At 44.4% G+C, this 20,182-nt stretch overlaps 1 protein-coding gene across 1 annotated transcript in view; it reads right to left on the reverse strand.

Moving 5' to 3' along the window:
- Positions 1-3,767: 3,767 nt before the first annotated feature.
- The window catches only part of INSC (INSC spindle orientation adaptor protein), a 133,257-nt gene continuing 116,842 nt past the window's right edge, over positions 3,768-20,182 (reverse strand). The window contains exons 10-13 of the mRNA XM_052653151.1: positions 14,545-14,611; positions 11,725-11,880; positions 10,159-10,235; positions 3,768-3,963 (exon numbers count right to left, since the gene is read on the reverse strand). Of these exons, the coding sequence (XP_052509111.1) occupies positions 3,835-3,963; positions 10,159-10,235; positions 11,725-11,880; positions 14,545-14,611 (429 nt within the window). The 3' untranslated portion in view covers positions 3,768-3,834. The remainder of the gene's footprint in view (positions 3,964-10,158; positions 10,236-11,724; positions 11,881-14,544; positions 14,612-20,182) is intronic.

The following is a 20,182-nucleotide window of genomic DNA, read 5'->3' on the forward strand; positions in this document are numbered from 1 at the left end:
GAGATTAAAATTATGTAATTAAAAATGCAAACTAACAAGGTCTTACTGTATAGCACAGGGAACTATTGATATATTCAATATCATGGGATAAAACATAATAGCATACAATATGAAAAATAATATATATATGTATAACTGAGTCACTTTGCTGTATAGCAGAAATTAAACACATTGTAAATCAACCATACTTCAATTAAATTTTTTAAATGCAAAATATTAATATATATTTTTCAAATAAAATGAAAGTTCAGAATTTGCCAAAGTGTTATACTTCTGTTTTTAAGATAGAGCATGATGTTTGGGTTTATGCATAAAACATCTGTGCACTAAAGAGGAACAATCATGGGGTTAGTGTCAGACAGTCTTTGCTCAGTCCTATCTCCCATTACCAGTTGTGTGATATTGGGCAGGACACAGAGTCTCTCTGTATATCAGTTTCCTTATTTGTGAGAAGAAGTTAATAATAATTACTAAGAGTCATTTTAGAAATTTAATGAAGTTGTGAATGTTACAGTGCCTAGCACAGAGCAGGTGCTCAAAATAGGCAGCTGTGGTGATAGCTGTTATAATTTGCTGGGACTTTCCCAGCTCTTCTATTAATTTGCTGTGTCGTTTTAGGCAAGTGTCTTTACTCCTAAGTGAAGGATGTAGAGATGGGACTAGATGGTCCCTACGTCCTTTGCAGGATAAATTCTGTTTCTAACAAGTCCCATATCTGAGACACTGTAAAACAGCTCAGAGAACTGGCATAAATGCAAACATGGGATTTAGTTGACTTTAACTGTAGCCACATTTACTGTGCACTTGTCATTAGGCACTAATCTAAGCCTTTTCCAAGTATGACCACATTTAATTCTCACAGCAGCTCTAGGATTAAGGCAAGATCATTACCTCATCTTACAGGTGAGAAACCAGAGGCACAGAGAGGATATGAGCCCTACCTAACAGTTAGCAAGTGGCAGAGCCAGGATTCAAACCAAGGTGGGCTGCTGAGCTCATACTTTTTTTTTTAACCAGTATACTTTACAGGTTTTCAAGTGACTGGTTTACTGACAACTAACCAACCACCTTCCAGTTCAAATTCACAGGTGATACCAACATTTACTCATTTCTACTTTCCTTCCCTGGGCCCAGAACAGACCCTCACAGTATGTTTGCTAGAGGATGATGGGTCAGCACAGGTCCAGATCCATATTTACCTTATAGTAAGGACCTGGTGCTAACTTCCTGCTTTCTTCCCAGTTAGCCTCTGAAATCAGAGAGATGTGATTTCAGTTCCCACATTAGTAATAACTATTTAATTTTGGCAATATACCTAACCTCTTCAAGCCTCAGTTTCCCCATCTATAATGGAGGATATAAATGGAATCATTTTTAAAATTTTTTATTCCTTTTTATTCTATATTAATTTATTTTATTAAAATAGTATTATTTACAATAGTATTGATTTACAATTACAGCTATCACCACAGCTGCATTGTAAATCATTGTGTCAGCTTCAGCTATACATCAAAGTGATTCAGTAATACCCATTTACATTCTTTTCCAGATTCTCTGCCTTTATAGGTGATTACAGAATACTGAGTTTAATTTTCTGTGCTGTACAGTCGTAGGTCCTTGTTGATTGTCTGTTTTATATATAGTAGTGGTAAGATCCCCTGGAGAAGGAAATGCAACCCACTCCAGTATTATTCCTAGGAAATCCCATGGACAGAGGAGCCTGGCAGGCTGTAGTCCATGAAGTTGCAGAGCCAGACACAACTTAGCGACTAAACAACAGCAAAGTGTATGTGTGTATAATTAATATATCCCAAATTTAGATAAACCCCAAATCCTAATTTATCCCTCCTCCTCCCTTTCCTCTTTGGTAACCGTAACTTTGTTTCTGAAGTCTATGAGTCTCTTTCTGTTTTATAAATTAGTTCAATTTTTTTTAGATGCCACATATAAGCAACTCCATATGGTATATGTCTTGCTCTTTTGACATAATACTGCAAATGGCATTAGCTCATTACTTTTTATGGAGAAGTAATATTCCATTGTACATATATACCAGATCTTTATCGGTTCATCTGCCAATAGACATTTAGGTTGCTTCCATGCCTTGGCTATTGTGAATAGTGTTGAAATGTACATCAGGGTGCACGTATCTTTTCAAATTAGAGTTTCATCTGGATATGCCCAGGAGTGGGACTGCTGGATCATTTAGTAACTCGAATTTTAGTTTTTTAAGGACTGGCCATACTGCTCTCCACAGTGGCTGCACCAGTTTACACTCCGACCAACAATGTAAGAAGGTTCCCTTTTCTCCACACCCTCTCCAGCATTCATATATTTGTAGACTTTTTGATGATGGCCATTTTACCCAGTGTGAGATGATACTTCATTGGAGTTTTGATTTGCATTTCTCTAATAATTAGCAATGTTGAGCACCTTTTCATGTGCCAACTGACCGTCTATATGTCTTCTTTGAAGAAATATCTATTTAGATCTTCTACCTATTTTTTGGTTGGGTTGGTTGTATTTTTTGATATTGAGCTTTATGAGTTGTTTGTATATTTTAGAAATTAATCTCTTGTTGATCATATTGTTTGCAAATATTTTCTCCCATTCTGTAGATTGTCTTTTCATCTTGCTTATGGTTTCATTAGCTTTACAAATGCTTTTAAATTTAATTAGGTCTCATTTGTTTAGTTTTGTTTTAATTTCCATTACTCTAGGAGACAGATCCAAAAAAGTATCGCTTCAATTTACATCAAAGAGTTTTCTGCCTGTATTTTCCTCTAGGAATTTTATAGTATTCAGTCTTACATTTAGGTCTTTAATCCATTTGGGGTTTATTTTTGTGTTTTATTTTATTTCTGTGTTGTTTATATGGTATTCGGGAATGTTCTAATTTTATTCTTTTACATGTGGCTATCCAGTTTTTCCCAGCACCACTTATTAAAGAAACTGTCTTTGCTCCACTGTATATTTTTGCCTCCTTTGTCAAAGATTGACTGTAGGTATGTGAGTTTATTTCTGGGCTCTCTCTTCTGTTCCACTGATCTGCCCATATGTCTGTGTTGGTGTCAATGAGTTAAGTTTTGATTACTTAATACCTCATCTGAGGATACTATTTACCATGAGGTTAAAAAAAGCAAGCCAAAGGAAACTGAGTTCCTGGGGCTTTGGAAATCTTTTGCTTTCTCACTAAATCACTCAGAACTTAACCCATTTACACAACTATGAAGACAATATAAGCTTCTATGCAGTTTTAGTAGTTGAGAAAGTTTTTGTGGCATGAAACTTTGGGGAGCAAGAACTTAGTCTAAGACATAATACAATCAGAAAATTCAAGAAACATTTTATATGATTACATTTATTAAGAATAAAACTAGAATTTCCTTCCAGTATAGTCTGTGCAACTATGAAATTCATTTACAATATTTTAGAAAGAACAAATCTAACTTTTAAAAAAACTGCTGGGAAGCTAAAATACTCTGGTTCTCAAAAATTTTTTTAAAGGATGCAAGATTACATACTGAGAGTAGAGAAAGCAAGAGGAAGTGAAATCACCCATGACAATCTGTCATATTAGCCATTATGCATTTCAACATCTGCAACTAAAAGGTCACAGAAGTCAAAAAATTAAAAAAAAAAAAAGACTCCCAAAGACCACAGACTGCCTGATGATGTTGCCAGAACATTTAGCCCTCTGTTCATTTCACATAAAAAATAAATTAAGTATAAATAAGGAGCTGAAGGGCTGGCATATAATCAGGTACGTTCACAAGAATGTACTCAGATAGGGTTTCGAGAATGATGCCGGATGTCTTTTGTCTCCCACACTTGCTACACAAAACTCTCCTCCATATTGCTGCACAGTAAGAAAGAGTCCACAAGCCGGGGCTGGACCAGCTGCTGGAAGTCAGAGTCCTGGAGGCCTTCAGGACAGACACCGGCCAGTCTACGCAGAGCAGCCTAGTGAGAAAACAGAAGAGGTCACACTGGGTCTGCTCAGGTTCATGTAGGCCTGCAACTTCCCTGAGAGATGCATTTCAGTATGTGGCTCATTTATCAGCCAATTTGAGCTCATCATCACCTTGATACCTTAGTGGGCTGGTCCTTCTGGTCACTTAGTCACCATAGCAACCTTATGACACAGTCACCTTGCTTCACTGGTACCTTGATCTCTAGGGTGGATGTCTTCTGAAAGTTTTCATGGTCTTAATGATCTTGCCATCTTGGTTTTTCAATCATCTTAGGAAACTGATTGTTTTGAAGATTTGTCATTTTAAGGATTTGGTCAATTTAGCGACATATTTAAGTTCAAGATTTGTTTCTCTTAGAGACTAGAACTGCCAGAAGCATTCGTGGAATTATATTCTCACTTCCAGGTCCCTAGAGGGACATTAGAACAACAAGGACTAATCATTCATCCGTGAATTCAGCAAGATTCTAAAGTATTAGGAAGGGAGAGGAGGGAAGAGAGAGAAGAAACAATGTCATAAAGTTGAAGGAGATGGAAATTCTGCCACCAAGATGGGGATGAACAGGAAAAAGAGGTGCAAGCAGAGTGAAATCAGGTCCCCATATACTGAGTGTCACGCTCTTCCCTGAGTATACCATCCTATTCTATGTCCATGTGCCCTTACTCCGATTTTCCTCTTGACACAAAACCCCTACCCACTCTTTTCTGCCCAGCCGGTGTCCTCATCCTGCAAGGCCTGGCCCACTGTTGCCTTCCCTGATTCCTGGAAGCAGAGAAAATCCCTCTCTCCTGTCTACCTCGACCTTCTCACACTCGACTGCAATTGTTATTTAGGTGTTTATCTCCCACACCAAGACTCCAAGCTCCTCAAAAACAGAGACTGTTGTACTTTTTGCTCCATCTACAGCAGGTAGAACAAGGCTTGCCACAGGACTCAAATAAATAATAAATGCTTGCTGGGGAAAAAAAGAAAAAAGAACAAATATTAAACTGAGTTTTACTGCTAGAGCAACCTTTAAACTATAAATGTATGCTGTGTACCTACCCAGACCTCTTTGCTGGTTAGCTGAAGCCATGCACACTAAGTGTTCAGAGAATATTAATTCTTTCCCTCTTCTCAAACCTAAATACAGCAGGGAACAAGATGGGAGTTTAAGGATGCCCTTCCCTTGGAAAGCAGAGAGGAGACTATCTGGAATGGCAGAGAAGCAAAGGAGGAGGAATGCAAACTCTTACTGAGTATCTACATAGTATTGCATTTAATCCCCATAGGATACAGCAAGGTAAGGATCATGATCTCTAATTTAGAAATGAGACTGAGACTCAGAGAGGGAAACTGGCCTTCCCAAGACCACACAGCAGTCCAATTCCAGGGCCCTCAGCCCTAAACACAGGCAGGATGCTGCAAGACCAAAACACTAGCTTATACTGAGTACAGAGCAAACATGTAGCTCATTATCTAGACGTAAGAGGTAACCTAGTGCTGAGAAATTGCCAAGTTGCTGTAAAGAGAGGATGGCTTGTCTATTGGACTAACAGGCATTGCCATATTCAAGCTGGATCAAGGATAAGGGCCATGCATCTCTGCTCATGAGCAGAGTCTTAGCCACTGGTGCCAGGAGGGAGATCCCAGGATACTGTCTCTAACTAGTGTGTCCTGCCTCTCCTGGGTATGATGTCCCCAAGGGCTAAAGGCTGAACTCCATTACCCTTTCTGATTCCTCTTGGCTCTAACTGGGAGAAATAACCCCACTGCCTTCAAGGTGTCACTGTAAAAAATGGAATCAGGGATCTTCCACAGATGCAAGAATATGAGGCCATCAATGTATTTTACATTATCAAGGGTAAAAATAAAGCAAAAGGAAGACAAAGAAATAGAAAATAGACCTACGAAAAGAAAAAATGAGGTAGAAGGAGGAAATTACACACAGAGAAAAAGAACATCAGAAAAACAGAACAAGAAGGAACTATAAAAAGAGGGACATAGATGAACTTGGATAGAAAAGAGAGTAAGCATGAAAGGGAGACGGAGAGAGGAAGAGATGGTGTCAGAGAAAAAAGAGCACACCCGGGGAACAGGAGGATAATAGGTGGGAGGAGGTGAGGAGGGAGTCAAGACAGGGGAGAGCACTCGGGGTAATAAGAATGGGGGGAGCAGAGAAAGAGAGAGCAACATCCCTAAGGGAGGAGGCAACCTTTAGGAGAGAAAAGCAAAAACAAAATACAAGAGAGAATTAGAAACAGACCCAAAAAACCACAAGGGCAAATAGACATCCTCCAGTTCCAGGGTCCTCAGAAGGACATGAACCCAAATGAGCCCAGAGCATCCCCTCCTCAGGGTCCAGGAGGTCAAAGGACCCCTCCCCATCTGAAGCCTTTTCCTTGGCCTCTCCTTTCCTCAGAGGGTTGTTAATAGCCAATATTCCCAGGACCTCATTCCCAGACAGTCTGAAAACAGCCAAGTCTTAAACAAGCCCTGCAGCCCTCTGACAGCCGCTTCATTAAGGAAAAATCAATTCTGTTTGCAAGACGCAGTCTGTGTGGCTGCTTTTCCAGACGTGGGAGATAAGTGAGGTGTCCTTCCTTCACCTGAAGAGCGCTGGAAGAAGGCTTAGGGAGGGCCAAGAGAGGTACCCCCAACTCCACCCATCAGGCCAGGCTCCAAGTGGGCCCCAGCTCACAAGCCAGGCAGCATAGAGCCCTGTCTGGGGGTCAAATCATGAACACCCTCCAACACTGGGGATGGGGGGTGGGCAGAGAAATCCATTGGTTCCTCAGCCAGGCAAGAAACAGTCACCAAACCTAAGGTCCTATGGAAACACAAGAGCTGGGAAAGAACCCCAGCCCTGAGAAGCTTCTAGGGTAGAGGGTGAGAAGTACAACCCCTTCCCATGAGCCAAGGTAGCATGACTGGGCCATTAGGCATAAGGGGAGAAAGCGTGGCTGAAAACAAGAAGGTCTGGGCAAAAAGTCAAGACCTTCAGCATCAGGCAGGCCTTTGGAATTCCAAGGGCCTCCCCTCATAACACGAAGAACACAGGATAACACAGCCTGCTTTCTACGGGGGAAAACAAAATCCAAGCAGGAAGGCCCAGGTATACACTGTGTACTCCCTGTATTTGAGCCTCATGAAGGCTTTGATCCGAGCCTTGAAGGGACTATAGGCAGAGCTGTAGAGAGGGCATCTGCCTGAGACAAGCAACAAAGCTCAGTGTCAGGCTGGTTCAGGGCACTCAGACCTGAGCTGGAAAGGGCCTGTAGGCAGTGGGAGGTCTTCAGAGGTCAGAGCCAGGCTACAAAGGGGTGAGCACATAGACAGTAGGCCACAGGGAAGGGGGCCCCAGGGAAGGGCTGCTCGTGGAAAGGTCCTGATTGTAAACTGTCATGAGGAAAATCAGGCCAGCAGCCACATTAAGGATGGATTCTGGAGGAAGGGCCTCTATTCAGCATCCAAAAACCTGTCCACAAGGGAGAAATTTAATCCCTTTTCCACCGGAAAGTCCTTCAAGTGATGGAAAATAGAGGCCAAGCCCGTCTGTGTGCTCTTTTTCAACCTAATGATAAAGATGGAAAATGAGTCATAATAAGCCCCCATGTCTGAATGAAGCTTTATAACTGCTCAACATTTCTTTAGGGCTTATTCAGTGTCGGGCGGCTACTGGCCACCCAAGTTGTGAAGATGCAGTCGTTGCGACCAGTGACTATGTATTTGCAGGTATTAACTCTCTCCATGTACTCAGCAGACCAGACAGAATTACGGTCTGTGGGGGAAAAAAGCAATGAAAAATATTATATCTTTACATTCACTGCCCTCCAATTGAATGAAATAGCCTTTCCTTCAGCTGTGAATGCAATGACAAATCAAGAGGTCTCACCAATAACTGTTACTTGTTCACCAACAGGAATCATAGGGACTTTTGTAACTGAGCAGGACCCTGGGTTGGGAAGATCCAGAAGCAGAAGGAATGGCAACCCACTCCAGTATGCCTGAAGAATTCCACGGACAGAGGAGCCTGGCGGGCCAGAGTCCATGAGATCGCAGAGTCGGACATGACTGAGCAACTAACACTTTCACTTTCAGGACCCTATGGAGCCTTTGCGGAACAGCACACCCCTCCCCGCGTATCCTCTACCTGCCTCTTGTCTGTAGAAAAACTTCAGTCTCCTAGACTTCCCTGAGTTCCAAAGAGTACATTTAATCAGAGAAGAGAAATGCAGACAGAAAAGGAAAATAGTCAAGCAAGACAAAATGATGATAGTTAAGCCATTAAACAAAGTCAGAGGCCTTTAGTTTCTCCTCAGTGGATGTGTGTAATATTCTGAGCCATGTCCTTCGAATTGTTTTACAGATACTGAAACCCCCACCAGGTGGAAGAAGTTAACTCTATGTTGCCCACGTAGACTCTCGAACAGTTGAAATAAGAAGGGTGATGATGCCAACTCCAGATCACCTAACCACCAACCAATCAGGAGAATGTCCATGAGTTGATCACACACCCTACAAACCCTCCTCCCTTATTCTGTCTTGAAAAAACTTTCCCTGAAAGCCTTTAGGGAGTTTGGGCCTTTTAAGCACTGGTTACCTGACCTCCTTACTTGGTACCTGCAAAAACACTGCACTTTCTCCACAACCCAGTGTCAGTGAATGGCTTTACTGCCCATGGGCATATGGACCCAAGTTTGGTTCAGTAACAATTTCACATCCCATTACAGTTTTTGGAAGTACTTTCAATATTATTTATGCTCATTGGTAGTCAAGATTCCATGAGTCCAACTCCAACATCCATGATTTGGTTGGATGGTATCACCAACTTGATGGACATGAGTTTGAGCAAGTTCCAGGAGTTGGTGATGGACAGGGAAGCCTGGCATGCTGCAGTCTATGGGGACGCAAAGAGTTGTACACGACTGAGTGACTGAACTGAACTGCTATTACTATGTCACCTGTTTAAATAGCCTAATAATTATTTTAATATGATTGCCTTCCTTTTAATTCTATATATTTTACTTTACGCCTGATTAAAACTAATACTGAGAAGGGTTTCATAAGCTTCACCAGCTTGCCCAAGGCACAGAAGAGATGAAGGTTGTTCTGCATGTACCAAATAAAAGCCCCATCAGAGCTGAGATTTTTTCTTTTTTTCCCCACATCTGTCATCCCCAAAGCCTAGAAGAGTACATGGCCCATATAATCACTCAGCAAATATTTATTGAATAAAGTTTACAGCACTTAGTGGCCTACCCAGTGTTACACAGCTCACTAATGGCAAAACCAAGACAGGTGTGTCTGACTAAAATGCCTGCTATTCCTACCACCACACTCTGCCTGTTAGGAGCTCCCAGAAATGGGATAGGATCAGTTTGAAAGAAAAGGATAGAGTGAGGACAGGCTTTATTGTGAAACAGCCTGAAGAACCTCGAGGTCCGTCCCTTCTCCTACACAGTCTTTGAAGGCCAATCAAAGATCTTGCACCCTCTTCTAGAAGTTAAAGGGTTTTCACAATGGGCTTCCCTGCTCCTGGATGCTTCTAGCTGCTCTGCTTTAGGATTTGATGCAGCCTAACAGGGAGGATTATAGAGACAAGGCACCTATTCCCCATCTGGTGCTGTTGGTACTTTCATGGTGGACCCAAGCATCAAGAAGTTGGGTAGGGACTGCTCAGGATGTGCTAGCTTGGTTGGGTGAAGATCCTGGGGACAGGCCAAATAATACTTTGTCCTACCCTGTCCTGCTCCACAAATAAGAAGGGAGCTACAAGCTGGAAGAGCACCAGTAGAGGGGCTCTACCTGAGGAGGAAAGGAGGCTTTCTTACAGTGTCCTCTTTGGAACAGGCAGAAGACATCAGACCCTAGCAACCAACACCACCCAGCACCCTGCCAGCCAGCCCCTCTGGTCTTGACCTGCTATTAGATCCCCCAGAACCTCAAAGGTTCGTAGCTACTAAACATGTGTAATGGAGGTTCTCCAGGCCTCTTCCTTTTACCTATACGACCTTGCATAATTTTCATCACAATCTTATGAACTTAGTGAAACAAGTATTCTTGCTACGATTTTAAAGAGAAAAGTGGAAACCCAGAATAAGTTGCCTGTACCCAAGTCAACCGTGGCATAGCCTGATCCCCTGGCCCCTGGTCTGCAACCCCAAAGCCCAGGAAGGAAGAGGTGGGGAAACTGGGAACTCACCAGGCAGGCCACCAGCACGGCGTCGCTGCTGTTCCTCTCTGAGGGCGAGCGGCAGAGTTCAATGAGGCGGGACATACCTGCAAGAGACATGGGGAGACCCTCACACCTGGGTCAGGATGGGTGTGGCCAGGCCTGACCCAAAGGTGTTCCAGTGTCTTACCACAGCCCTCTGCATGGAGCCGGGTAGAGGCAGGTGGCCGCCAATTGATAGGGAAGGGGGATAAACCCCTCTGAGGAGTCTGTGGGGGAGATTTTCTGCTCCCTTAGGTGTAAATGAACCTTGGTCAGGCCCAGAATTAGCTGCAGCATCAAAACCTTTTCCCTGAGCATCAGAACACTGGCCAGGATGGAGCTCACCCACAGTGGAGAGGGACGAGCCACAGGAGTTACTGCAGGTCCTTCTAAGAAAGAACTTCCCATGCAGGTACTTTATCAGAGCTAAACTCAATGTTTACATCTTAGTAATTTTTCTTCCCCAATTGCCCATTTGAGTCAGAAAATATATTGTGGCTAAAATTAAAGAAGACTACAGATTGAGTAGGCTAATATTTCCTAAGCCTTTACAGAGAAAAGTAAAATAAATGACCTTGTTTTTCAATACAAAATGACTTCTCTCAAACTCTAAAAACAACGGGGAAAAACTCATAAGATAGTAATAAAAAGTGCGCAGACAGATTCTTGACGTTTATTCTCCATAAAGTCACTATGGAGCCAGGACTCTATGCTGCCCCAGGGCCACCTCTTGCTGTCCTCCAGGGCCTGGATGGTCAGGAACACTGCCATCTCCTGCCTCTACCTGGGGCACTCCTTCTTAGCCTTCACACCAGAATAACTCTTCAAACTACAGCTAAGGATTCATTTCTGTGTTAAAACATTATTTGCCCCACCCAGGTAAATGCAGACCACTTCCTCTGTGTGCCAATCATGCCATCAACATCCTTTGAGCCTTACTTGATGCTATTCAAGTGCAAACTTTTCTTTCTGTATCTGTTACCTGCATTAGACTGTAAACCATCGTCATCAGGTTGTGGTTATAACCAGTGTTTTATGCCCAGCACTCAGAACAGAGCCTAGCATAGTGGGTGCTATGGAAACATTTGTTGGGTAAATAAATGACGGACTGACTGAATGAAGGAATGAGTGAGGGATTTAATGAGTGAGTTATGAATGAAATAGTGGTGGATAAATGAAGTAATGAATGAATGACCAAAAGGATGAATTCATGAGTAAATGAATGAGTGGCTAAGTAAATAAGAGTAGGTGAATAACTGAGTGAATAAATGAGGAGATGAATGAGAGTATGAAAGAATGAGGTCCTCATTAACAGGAAGCCCCTAAGTCAGTCACTCTCTGGCCAGCTTAAACCTCTCTAGACTCTCCTCTCTCTAGCTTCAGCCCCAGGGGAAAGGAAGGTCACCTGGGGCACATCCTGGGGCCCCACACCAGCGTTTCCCAGCACAGCCAGCCCTGCTCTGAGTCATCCATCGCCACCACCACTGTGAAATCAGGACTGCTCCCAGCCCGGACCACCCCTCCACCAGCCCTGCCCCGGCCAGCACCACTCACAGCTCAGCCGCACGGCCTCCCGTGCCACAGCTGGGTCTCGGCTAAGACGGGCCAGGGTCACTGCAGCCTTCTGCTGAACTCTCTCGCAGGCCGCCACCTCGGCAGGCGTCCCAGACCTTGGCTTCTCAGACAGCATCCCCATGATAAGTTGGACCCCTGAGTGGAAAGCGAGGAACAGTTGGTAGCTGCCTGAGCAGGGCCAGCTGGATGGAGTTGCAGGCTCAAGCCAAGGCTGTTGGGGTGACTCAGGGGTCTCAACCACAACCACAGGAGGAACCTGGACAAGGCCATTCCAGCTCCATCTGCCCTGAGGGTGTCTCTGCTTCCACATACCAAGACACTATACCTGGGAGGGACCTTTGGAGGACATCCTTTTAAATTTTTTTTAATGCTATCACTGAGCTTTTACTACATCCCTGATGCTGTTAAATACACAGTAAATGCATGATCCCTAAAATCTCCTAACAGCCTCAGAGAGTAAGTACTATTTATTATAATTCCCTTCAAGGCCCAAAGAGAGGCGAAGTATGTTGCCCAGGGTCACGCAGTAAGTAGCTAGGGATGAAAACTCAGGTAACTGGTTACCCTCCATCACTGCTTCACTTCTGATGCTGGTTGCATCTGAGACAGGTCCAGGGGTAATGGGTCTCCCTGGTGGGAGGTGACCTACCCCTAGGCTGGATAATCACTAGATCAGATGTCTTAGAGGGGTTTCATGACTAGAAGAGGATAGAATATTTGGACTGAGATGTTTAGGCTTCAGTTTGGTCAGCTGAGAACCTCTCCACTTTCCCCTGAAACCAGAGCTGTGGTCTGATTGTCCTGGGTATATACTGTGACCTGCGGTGACATAAACAGGGGGCACCAAGATGACAACTTCAGGAAGGGCCACACAATTAAGAAATTTTACAGACACCTCATGGTCATGGTTCCCATAAAGAAGTCATTTTCCAAACCCTAACCCTAACCCAGTTTTGCACCTGGAACCTGACAAAAAAAAAAAAAACCAGTTTCTCTTATACTAGTGGGTGAGCACTGTGGGGACAAGGATGTTTGTCCATTTCCTGAATGGGTGTCTCCTAAGTGTCAGAATAGTGCTCAGCTCAAAGGTTTGTGAATGAATATCAAATGAATGAATGTGGATATATTCATGTGAGAAGTCTTACAATTGTACAAAACACAAAGTCTCCTTTAAATATATGTAAATCTTATCTAGAGAAAGATAAGATGCAATGAAATTGGGGCTACCAACAAAAATCCAGAATGTATTTTCTAAGTTCTAGCCAGGCTCAGGGCCACAGAGTCACCCAAGAGTTGAGAGGTTTTTACAGCTTAGAGAGCAGGTCCCAAAGCCATGTTCCCTCCCCAGTATTCTCTCCAGTTCAGCCCCGGCCCCTGAGGAAGAAGCAAAACTAACTGGACTGATAAAAATGAGCTTGGACTGCCCTGGCCCACCTCCCAGTGTAAGGGTGACCAGTGATCACAGTTTCTGACCTTCCAGCAGGGCCCATGCATCCACCAACATTCACACACAATTCAGGGCAGGACAGGGACAAAATCACCAGGCTTCAGGGCAAGGCATGTCAGAGTCTCAAGTGGAGGATTGCCTTTCACAGCACAAAGCTTGCTCTCTCCAGACCAAGGAGTTTTACAGTCTTCCAGTGGCCCCTGGCTGAATTACCACCACTGCTGAACCCTCAAATTCTGCCCCACTTTTGTAAATAGTTGTTCATCAAACTCTCTTCACTTAAACCCTATGAGACGACCACTGTTTCCTGAAAGAGCAGATACACATAGCACAGAGCTTATTCTGTGCGTGACCCTCTTCTAACAAGCTTTATATTAATCCTCACATCATCCCAGTGAGGTGGATATTATTGTTTCATTTTGCAGATGGAAGAATGGAGATCACAAAACTAGTAAGTAACAGAGCCATGAAGTGCGGCCAAAAAAAGTTCCTCACTATTAGCCCAATCCATAAAATTAACACAAAAAGATATTTTTTCAATAGAGTAAGGGGGATGGGGGATGTATACATGTATTAAAACAGCAAGGCAACCTGGGAGAAGCGGGCTTAATAGGAGCAGAGGCAGCTGTCCAGGCTCCCAGCTCACTCCTCAGTAGCATCTCTTGGTTTCCAACCGGTTGCTAATTGCTCCTTTATTTCTCAGTCACAGGAAGCCCTCTCCCCTCCTTTCCCAGCTGCAAGGCCGCCAGCTGATCTGCTTTCCAGTAGAGACCACTTAGATCAGCTCCTGGGCACCTCACCTGGACACGGTGACACTCTTAGCACAAGGTGGGAGCAAAGGAACAAGAGGAAACAGATGCCCTCAGGTGAGGCATCCAGGGATCCATCTGCCGTGACCCCCACCCCCCACCTGTCAGCTTTCTCCTGTGGCCAAACCCAGTATGATGAGAATAATTTAAAGTTGGAATGCATCCTTTATGGGCATAAGTTTTTACTTTGGGATCCTAATGAAGTCTCTGTCTTCTCCTCACCACACTAATTAAAATAGCAGCTGCCATGCTTCTACCTTGGATTTACCTTATCTTCTTCCCGGCTTTGCTTTCTGCACCTGACATTCCCTATCTTTTGTTCCGTGTCTGCCTCCCACTAGATCAAAGTGCTATGGAAGCAAGCAAACATTTACCTATTGGCCCATTGCCCACATAAGCACACATTCATGTGCCCTTGCAAATGTGGAGACCCACGTGTACACATTTACATACCTACACAGAGGCCTTCACACAAACACAAAGGCGCAAGGTCCCACAGAGCCACATAACCCATACAGCGCGCACGCCGCTGAAAAGACATACCGTTCTCCTGAATAATGTCAGAGGCACACTGCTCTAGGACAGACATGTTTGCCAAGATGGTCACAATCTGGAAAAGAGAATTGAGAAGCTAAGAAAATGGGAACTCCTGAGCCAAAGGTACTCTGTACAGGTAGGTGAGTCAGGGGCTACAAAGCTTTCCTTTAGCCCATGACTCCTTTCAGTCTACCTGGCCCAGCCTTCCATGGTATTTTCTTCCATCTTCACAGGCTTCTGGCACTCAGATATATTTCCCTAGTGACTGATGCCCATTCATCAGCATGTGGCCCTGGGACGGCCCTCAGGGGCCCCAGGACACCAATGAACAAAATCACCTGGATGAAGATGGAGCCTCAATCACCTTTCAGCAGGGTCCCTTTGAACCCAGCCCCTGGAATACAGACAGAATTGGCAGGTTCCTGGCCAGCCCCTGTCTTGGATTGGGTTCCCTCCACCCCAGCTTCTTGCCCTGATACTAAGCCCCACCTATTTTCAACCTGAAATGAATGGAGACCAAGGTTAAGATAGAGATCATGACAAGGAAACTAAAGGCAGCATTGCACCATAAACTTGAGGTATCGTATGGAATCTGATGAGGATTCATGCTCCACTACACTTTACAAGCCTGCGGACTGCAGAGCCTTGCTTGTCAGTCATGGCTGAAGGACTCTGCCTGTAGGAAAGGAATGCTGATGCCAGGTAAACACTGAGCCTTGGTTACAACTTCTGGGCTGAGCAGCCAACAGCCCACCCCAGCCCTACCCCCTGGCATAGTCAAGGTTGCACAGAGAACTCAAAACTGGATTAAGGGACAGGCCAGGAAGGGACTTCCTACAGACCCCAAACTGTAGAGGGTGCCAAACACGACTGGAATATGTTGGAAACGGGGCACCTGTTAACCCAGATGCCACTCATGACACTGAGCCTAACATTAAATTTAGCAAAATGAAAATCCACCCACTTCCATGGAAGTGGACAGCACTCTCAAGTAGTAATTAAATCATAAAATAACACTTTTCCTTGGTGGAGGCCTATTTCTCTGCAAAGCCTGTCACACGGGATAACTGGAGGCCGTGCCCCACATCGGAGGCAGCAGCTGACAGTCTCCTGACACAGTTCCAGCAGCTTAAGTTCTGAAACGGGATGATGCATAGTAACAAGGTGTTGACTAACAAAGAATATTATCTAGATTTTAACTGGTTCAATATTGGCATATTACTCTGGATAATAAATTCAGATAACAAACCTCTTAAACAGGAAGGGAAAAGTATGCCACATTGATAGAGTATCTATCTTCTCCATTCCCCACTAAACACATTTTAGAAAGGGACATGTCTTCTTAGGCTGTCGTATCAGCCATCCCAGCTTGGACCTGGCCAGGGGCCTGGATGTAAGCATGATGGGGAGGGTAGCCAGGGGAGGGACAGGACAGGCGCCATAACCTGTCCTGAAAGTCACTCTGCACCACAAGGTACTTCATGAGGGGAGTGACAAACTCCTACTTGCATTTTCGAAAGATAATAGGACTAAAGAAGTGTTTGTCTTTGGACGTTCTTTTTCCTCACCCTTTCAGGATTATGAGTGTTTGTGGGCTAAGGGAAAGAGGTAGAAGAAAAATATAGGTAGAAGACACAGCCAAAAGCAGAAGGCTCCCAAGAGGCCTAAAGCACACCATCTGTGAGGAAGGAGACACAAGGCCAAGCCCGTGCCAGACTGCAGTTCCCCTGGCCTTCTCTAGGATGTGAGTAGGAGTAGGGTGCACGGCCTCGGTTCCTACAGCACAGGGACAGCGATCCTCCAACCATGACCAGCCTAGCGGCTGAATACAGGTGGTTGCTTGACATACAGAACCAAAAAAGAAGGGAGGAAGGAAGCCAGGAAGGACGGGAAGAAGGGAAAGAAAGGCAAAATAAAAAAGGAAACCTCTGTCTGCAGCATCAGGTTCATTACACAGCAATTATTAGCTGTGTCACAGCACAGGCAGGTCTTTGTGTCAGACTAATTTAGATCCTGTTAATGAAAATTACTTCCTCTTTACAGAACCTGTACCCCATGTGGTTTTCTGAGGTGCAGATGAAGTATTCAATTAAGCACAATTTGAATAAATGCCAATTAGGCCCTGCCTTGAGCCCCCACCTTTGAAACATCCTTGTCTGTACGTCCTGTAATAGAGAGGAGAAGGCAGATCAAGGAAGAACAATGTTCCTCCTTACAGTCAAGTCCAGAGTTGGGATTTTAGGGACAACTGGTTTACCTTGTTAGCTATACGGTAGCAATGCTATCAGGGGACAGAAGACAAGAGCCAGATGACAGTTTTCCCCCTGGCCCAAGCCAATTCGTTCCTGTCTGATGATTTTTTAATTAAGTCTTATTCCTCCTAAGTGAGAGGGTACTGATCCCTCTACAGTTATTTGTGAATACAGAGGGTATCTCCCTGAAGAGAGGCCCTAGGTAAGAGACAGTATAGTGTAATGGCTAAATGCATGGACCAACCTATTCCAAATCTTGGTTCTATCATCATTTTCCATCTGATCTTGACCATGTTATTCAACCTTTCTCTGCCTTGGTGAGTAAGGTGTATTCGTTTTCTATTGCTGCTAAAACAAGTAACCACACACCAACATAATTTTATCTTGCAATTCTGGGGGTCAGAAGCCTTTAGTGTGTCTGACGGAGCTAAAGTCAAGGTGTTGACAGAGCTTCATTCCTCCTTCATGGAGGCTCTCGGGGAGAATCCATGTCCTGTTCTTTTCCAGTTTCTAAAAGCTGCTCAGACTCCTTAGCCCCTGCTGGCCCATCACTCTGACCTCTGCTTCCTCAGTCACATCTCAGCCTCTGACTCTTCCCTTCTGCCTCCTTCTTACAAGAATCCCTGTGGTACATTGGGCCCACATAGATAATCCAGAATATTATTACTATACCAAGATCCTTAACTTAGTCATATCTGAAGATATCCCTTTTGCCATGTAAGGGAGCCTACCCAGGTTTTGGGGATTAGGATGTAGACATTCTTGGAGGGGGCAATTTTTGGCCTACTGCAGAAGAGAAAAAAAAGAGAACTCATAAGACTGTGATGAGTATTTAGTGAATTAATGTTTTGTCGAGCACTCAGAGCAGCTGTTGGGACTTCCCAATGGCTCAGCAGGTAAAGAATCTGCCTGCCAATGCAGGAGATGCAAGTTCTATCCATTGGCAGATAGGTTCTTTACATTAGCGCCCCCTGGGAAGCCCAGGTCACTGAGTTTAGTTAACTGTGAAGACACAGCCGTTGAAACTATCCAAAATAAAACACAGGGGGGGAAAGAAAGAAGAAAGAGCATTAGTGACTTGTAGAACAACCTCAAGAGGCCTTTGATACATAAGATTCTTATCCTTGAAGCAAAAGACAAAATGGAAGGGAGTTGGAATTTATCCAATTTTGATGAAAACTCTAAATACACAGATATAACAAGTGTTCAGTTCAGTTCAGTTCAGTTGCTCAGTCGTGTCCGACTCTTTGTGACCCCATGAATTGCAGCACACCAGGCCTCCCTGTCCATCACCAACTCCCAGAGTTTACCCAAACTCATGTGCGTCAAGTCAGTGATGCCATACAGCCATCTCATCCTCAGTCGTCCGTTTTTCTTCCTGCCCCCAATTCCCCCCAGCATCAGGGTCTTTTCCAATGAGTCAACTCTTTGCATGAGGTGGCCAAAGTATTGGAGTTTCAGCTTCAGCATCAGTCCTTCCAAAGAACACCCAGGTCTGATGTCCTTTAGAATGCACTGGTTGGATTTCCTTGCAGTCCAAGGGACTCTCAAGAGTCTTCTCCAACACCACAGTTCAAAAGCATCAGTTCTTCGGCACTCAGCATTCTTCACAGTCCAACTCTCACATCCATACATGACCACTGGAAAAACCATAGCCTTGACTAGACCTTTGTTGGCAAAGTAATGTCTCTGCTTTTGAATATGCTATCTAGGTTGGTCATAACTTTCCTTCCAAGGAGTAAGCATCTTTTAATTTCATGGCTGCAGTCACCATCTGCAGTGATTTTGGAGCCCCCCCAAAATAAAGTCTGACACTGTTTCCACTGTTTCCCCATCTATTTGCCATGAAGTGGTGGGACCATATGCCATGATCTTCATTTTCGGAATGTCAAGCTTTAAGCCAACTTTTTCACTCTCCTTTTTCACGTTCATCAAGAGGCTTTTTAGTTCCTCTTCACTTTCTGCCATAAGGGTGGTGTCATCTGCATATCTGAGGTTATTGATATTTCTCCCAGCTATCTTGATTCCAGCTTGTGCTTCTTCCAGCCCAGCGTTTCTCATGATGTACTCTGCACATAAGTTTAAAAAGCAGGGTGACAATATACAGCTTTGACGTACTCCTTTTCCTATTTGGAACCAGTCTGTTGTTCCATGTCCAGTTCTAACTGTTGCTTCCTGACCTGCATATATGTTTCTCAAGAGGCAGGTCAGGTGGTCTGGTATTCCCATCTCTTCCAGAATTTTCCACAGTTTATTGTGATCCACACAGTCAAAGGCATAATGACACAAGGAGGGAGGAAATATTAGTATCCCTATTTCACAGAGGGAATTGTGGCTCAGAGAAGCTAAGCAATTTGTCTAAGGTCATACAGCTAGGAAATGGAATCAGGATTTGAATTTAGGTCTGCCTGAACCCAAAACCTGTTACTATTTCTACCATGTCATATATGTATGTGATAGGGCTGTATAAACTACAGAGAGCTTCTGCAATGTAAGTCAAAATTGTAATCCTCAGTAACTGGCATTTCTGATAAATGGACTCCTGATAATTATATTGAAGGAAGAAGTGGCAGCCCACTCCAGTATTCTTGCCTGGAAAATCCCATGGAGAGACGAGCCTGGTGGGCTACAGTCCACAGGGTCACAACGCAACTGAGAGAGTCAGACACAACTGAGCAACTGAGCATGCAGGCATCATAATGATACTCACAGCGAGGGCTCAGAAATGCTACAAAATCCGGCCATTCTAAAATGTCAAACAGATAGTGTATCTTCATGGAAAGTAGATATACCAGCACCCTTTACCTCGGTGAAAGCAATTCATCTCTAAAGGTTGCAAAGTCATGTTCAGTGAAAATCTGTGCTGTGAGTTAGACAAGATAACCACATCCCTTTCACCCTAGATTGTCACATCTTGACAGGCAGGCAGAGGTGAGCCAGCCCTGTACCCACCCTATTGTCATGCCTGTAGCTGGATGCCCTGGGCAGCGTGACCCCTAGAAAATACTTCCAGGAATGAAAACACAGTCCACACAGATGGCTTGTTAGACAGGGAGTGCTTCTGAATGTTAACTGCATCCAACTCCCTTCCATTAGCAGGGGTTGTGGGGGTGCGGATGGTGGTAGTGGAAGAGCCCAGGCCCCAGGTGGCCCTCAGCCCCATCCACACTCCAAGAGTGGGTAGAGGACAGGCAAACTGAGGCTATCATGGCTTCTGTGGGGCAAGTTAAGTAGACTCAGTTTGCTGGGATGATGGAGGGGTTCTCGCTGAGGTGTTCAGAGGAAGATGGACAAATACAGTTGCAAGACCCAGAGGCTCTGCACAGCACTGGCGTCACTGGCAGACGCGTTACCGGAAGCCTCACGGGCATTTAATCTCCTAAGTGTTTCAG

The sequence above is a fragment of the Budorcas taxicolor genome, chromosome 15 (assembly GCF_023091745.1).
Source record: "Budorcas taxicolor isolate Tak-1 chromosome 15, Takin1.1, whole genome shotgun sequence".
Taxonomy (NCBI): domain Eukaryota; kingdom Metazoa; phylum Chordata; class Mammalia; order Artiodactyla; family Bovidae; genus Budorcas; species Budorcas taxicolor.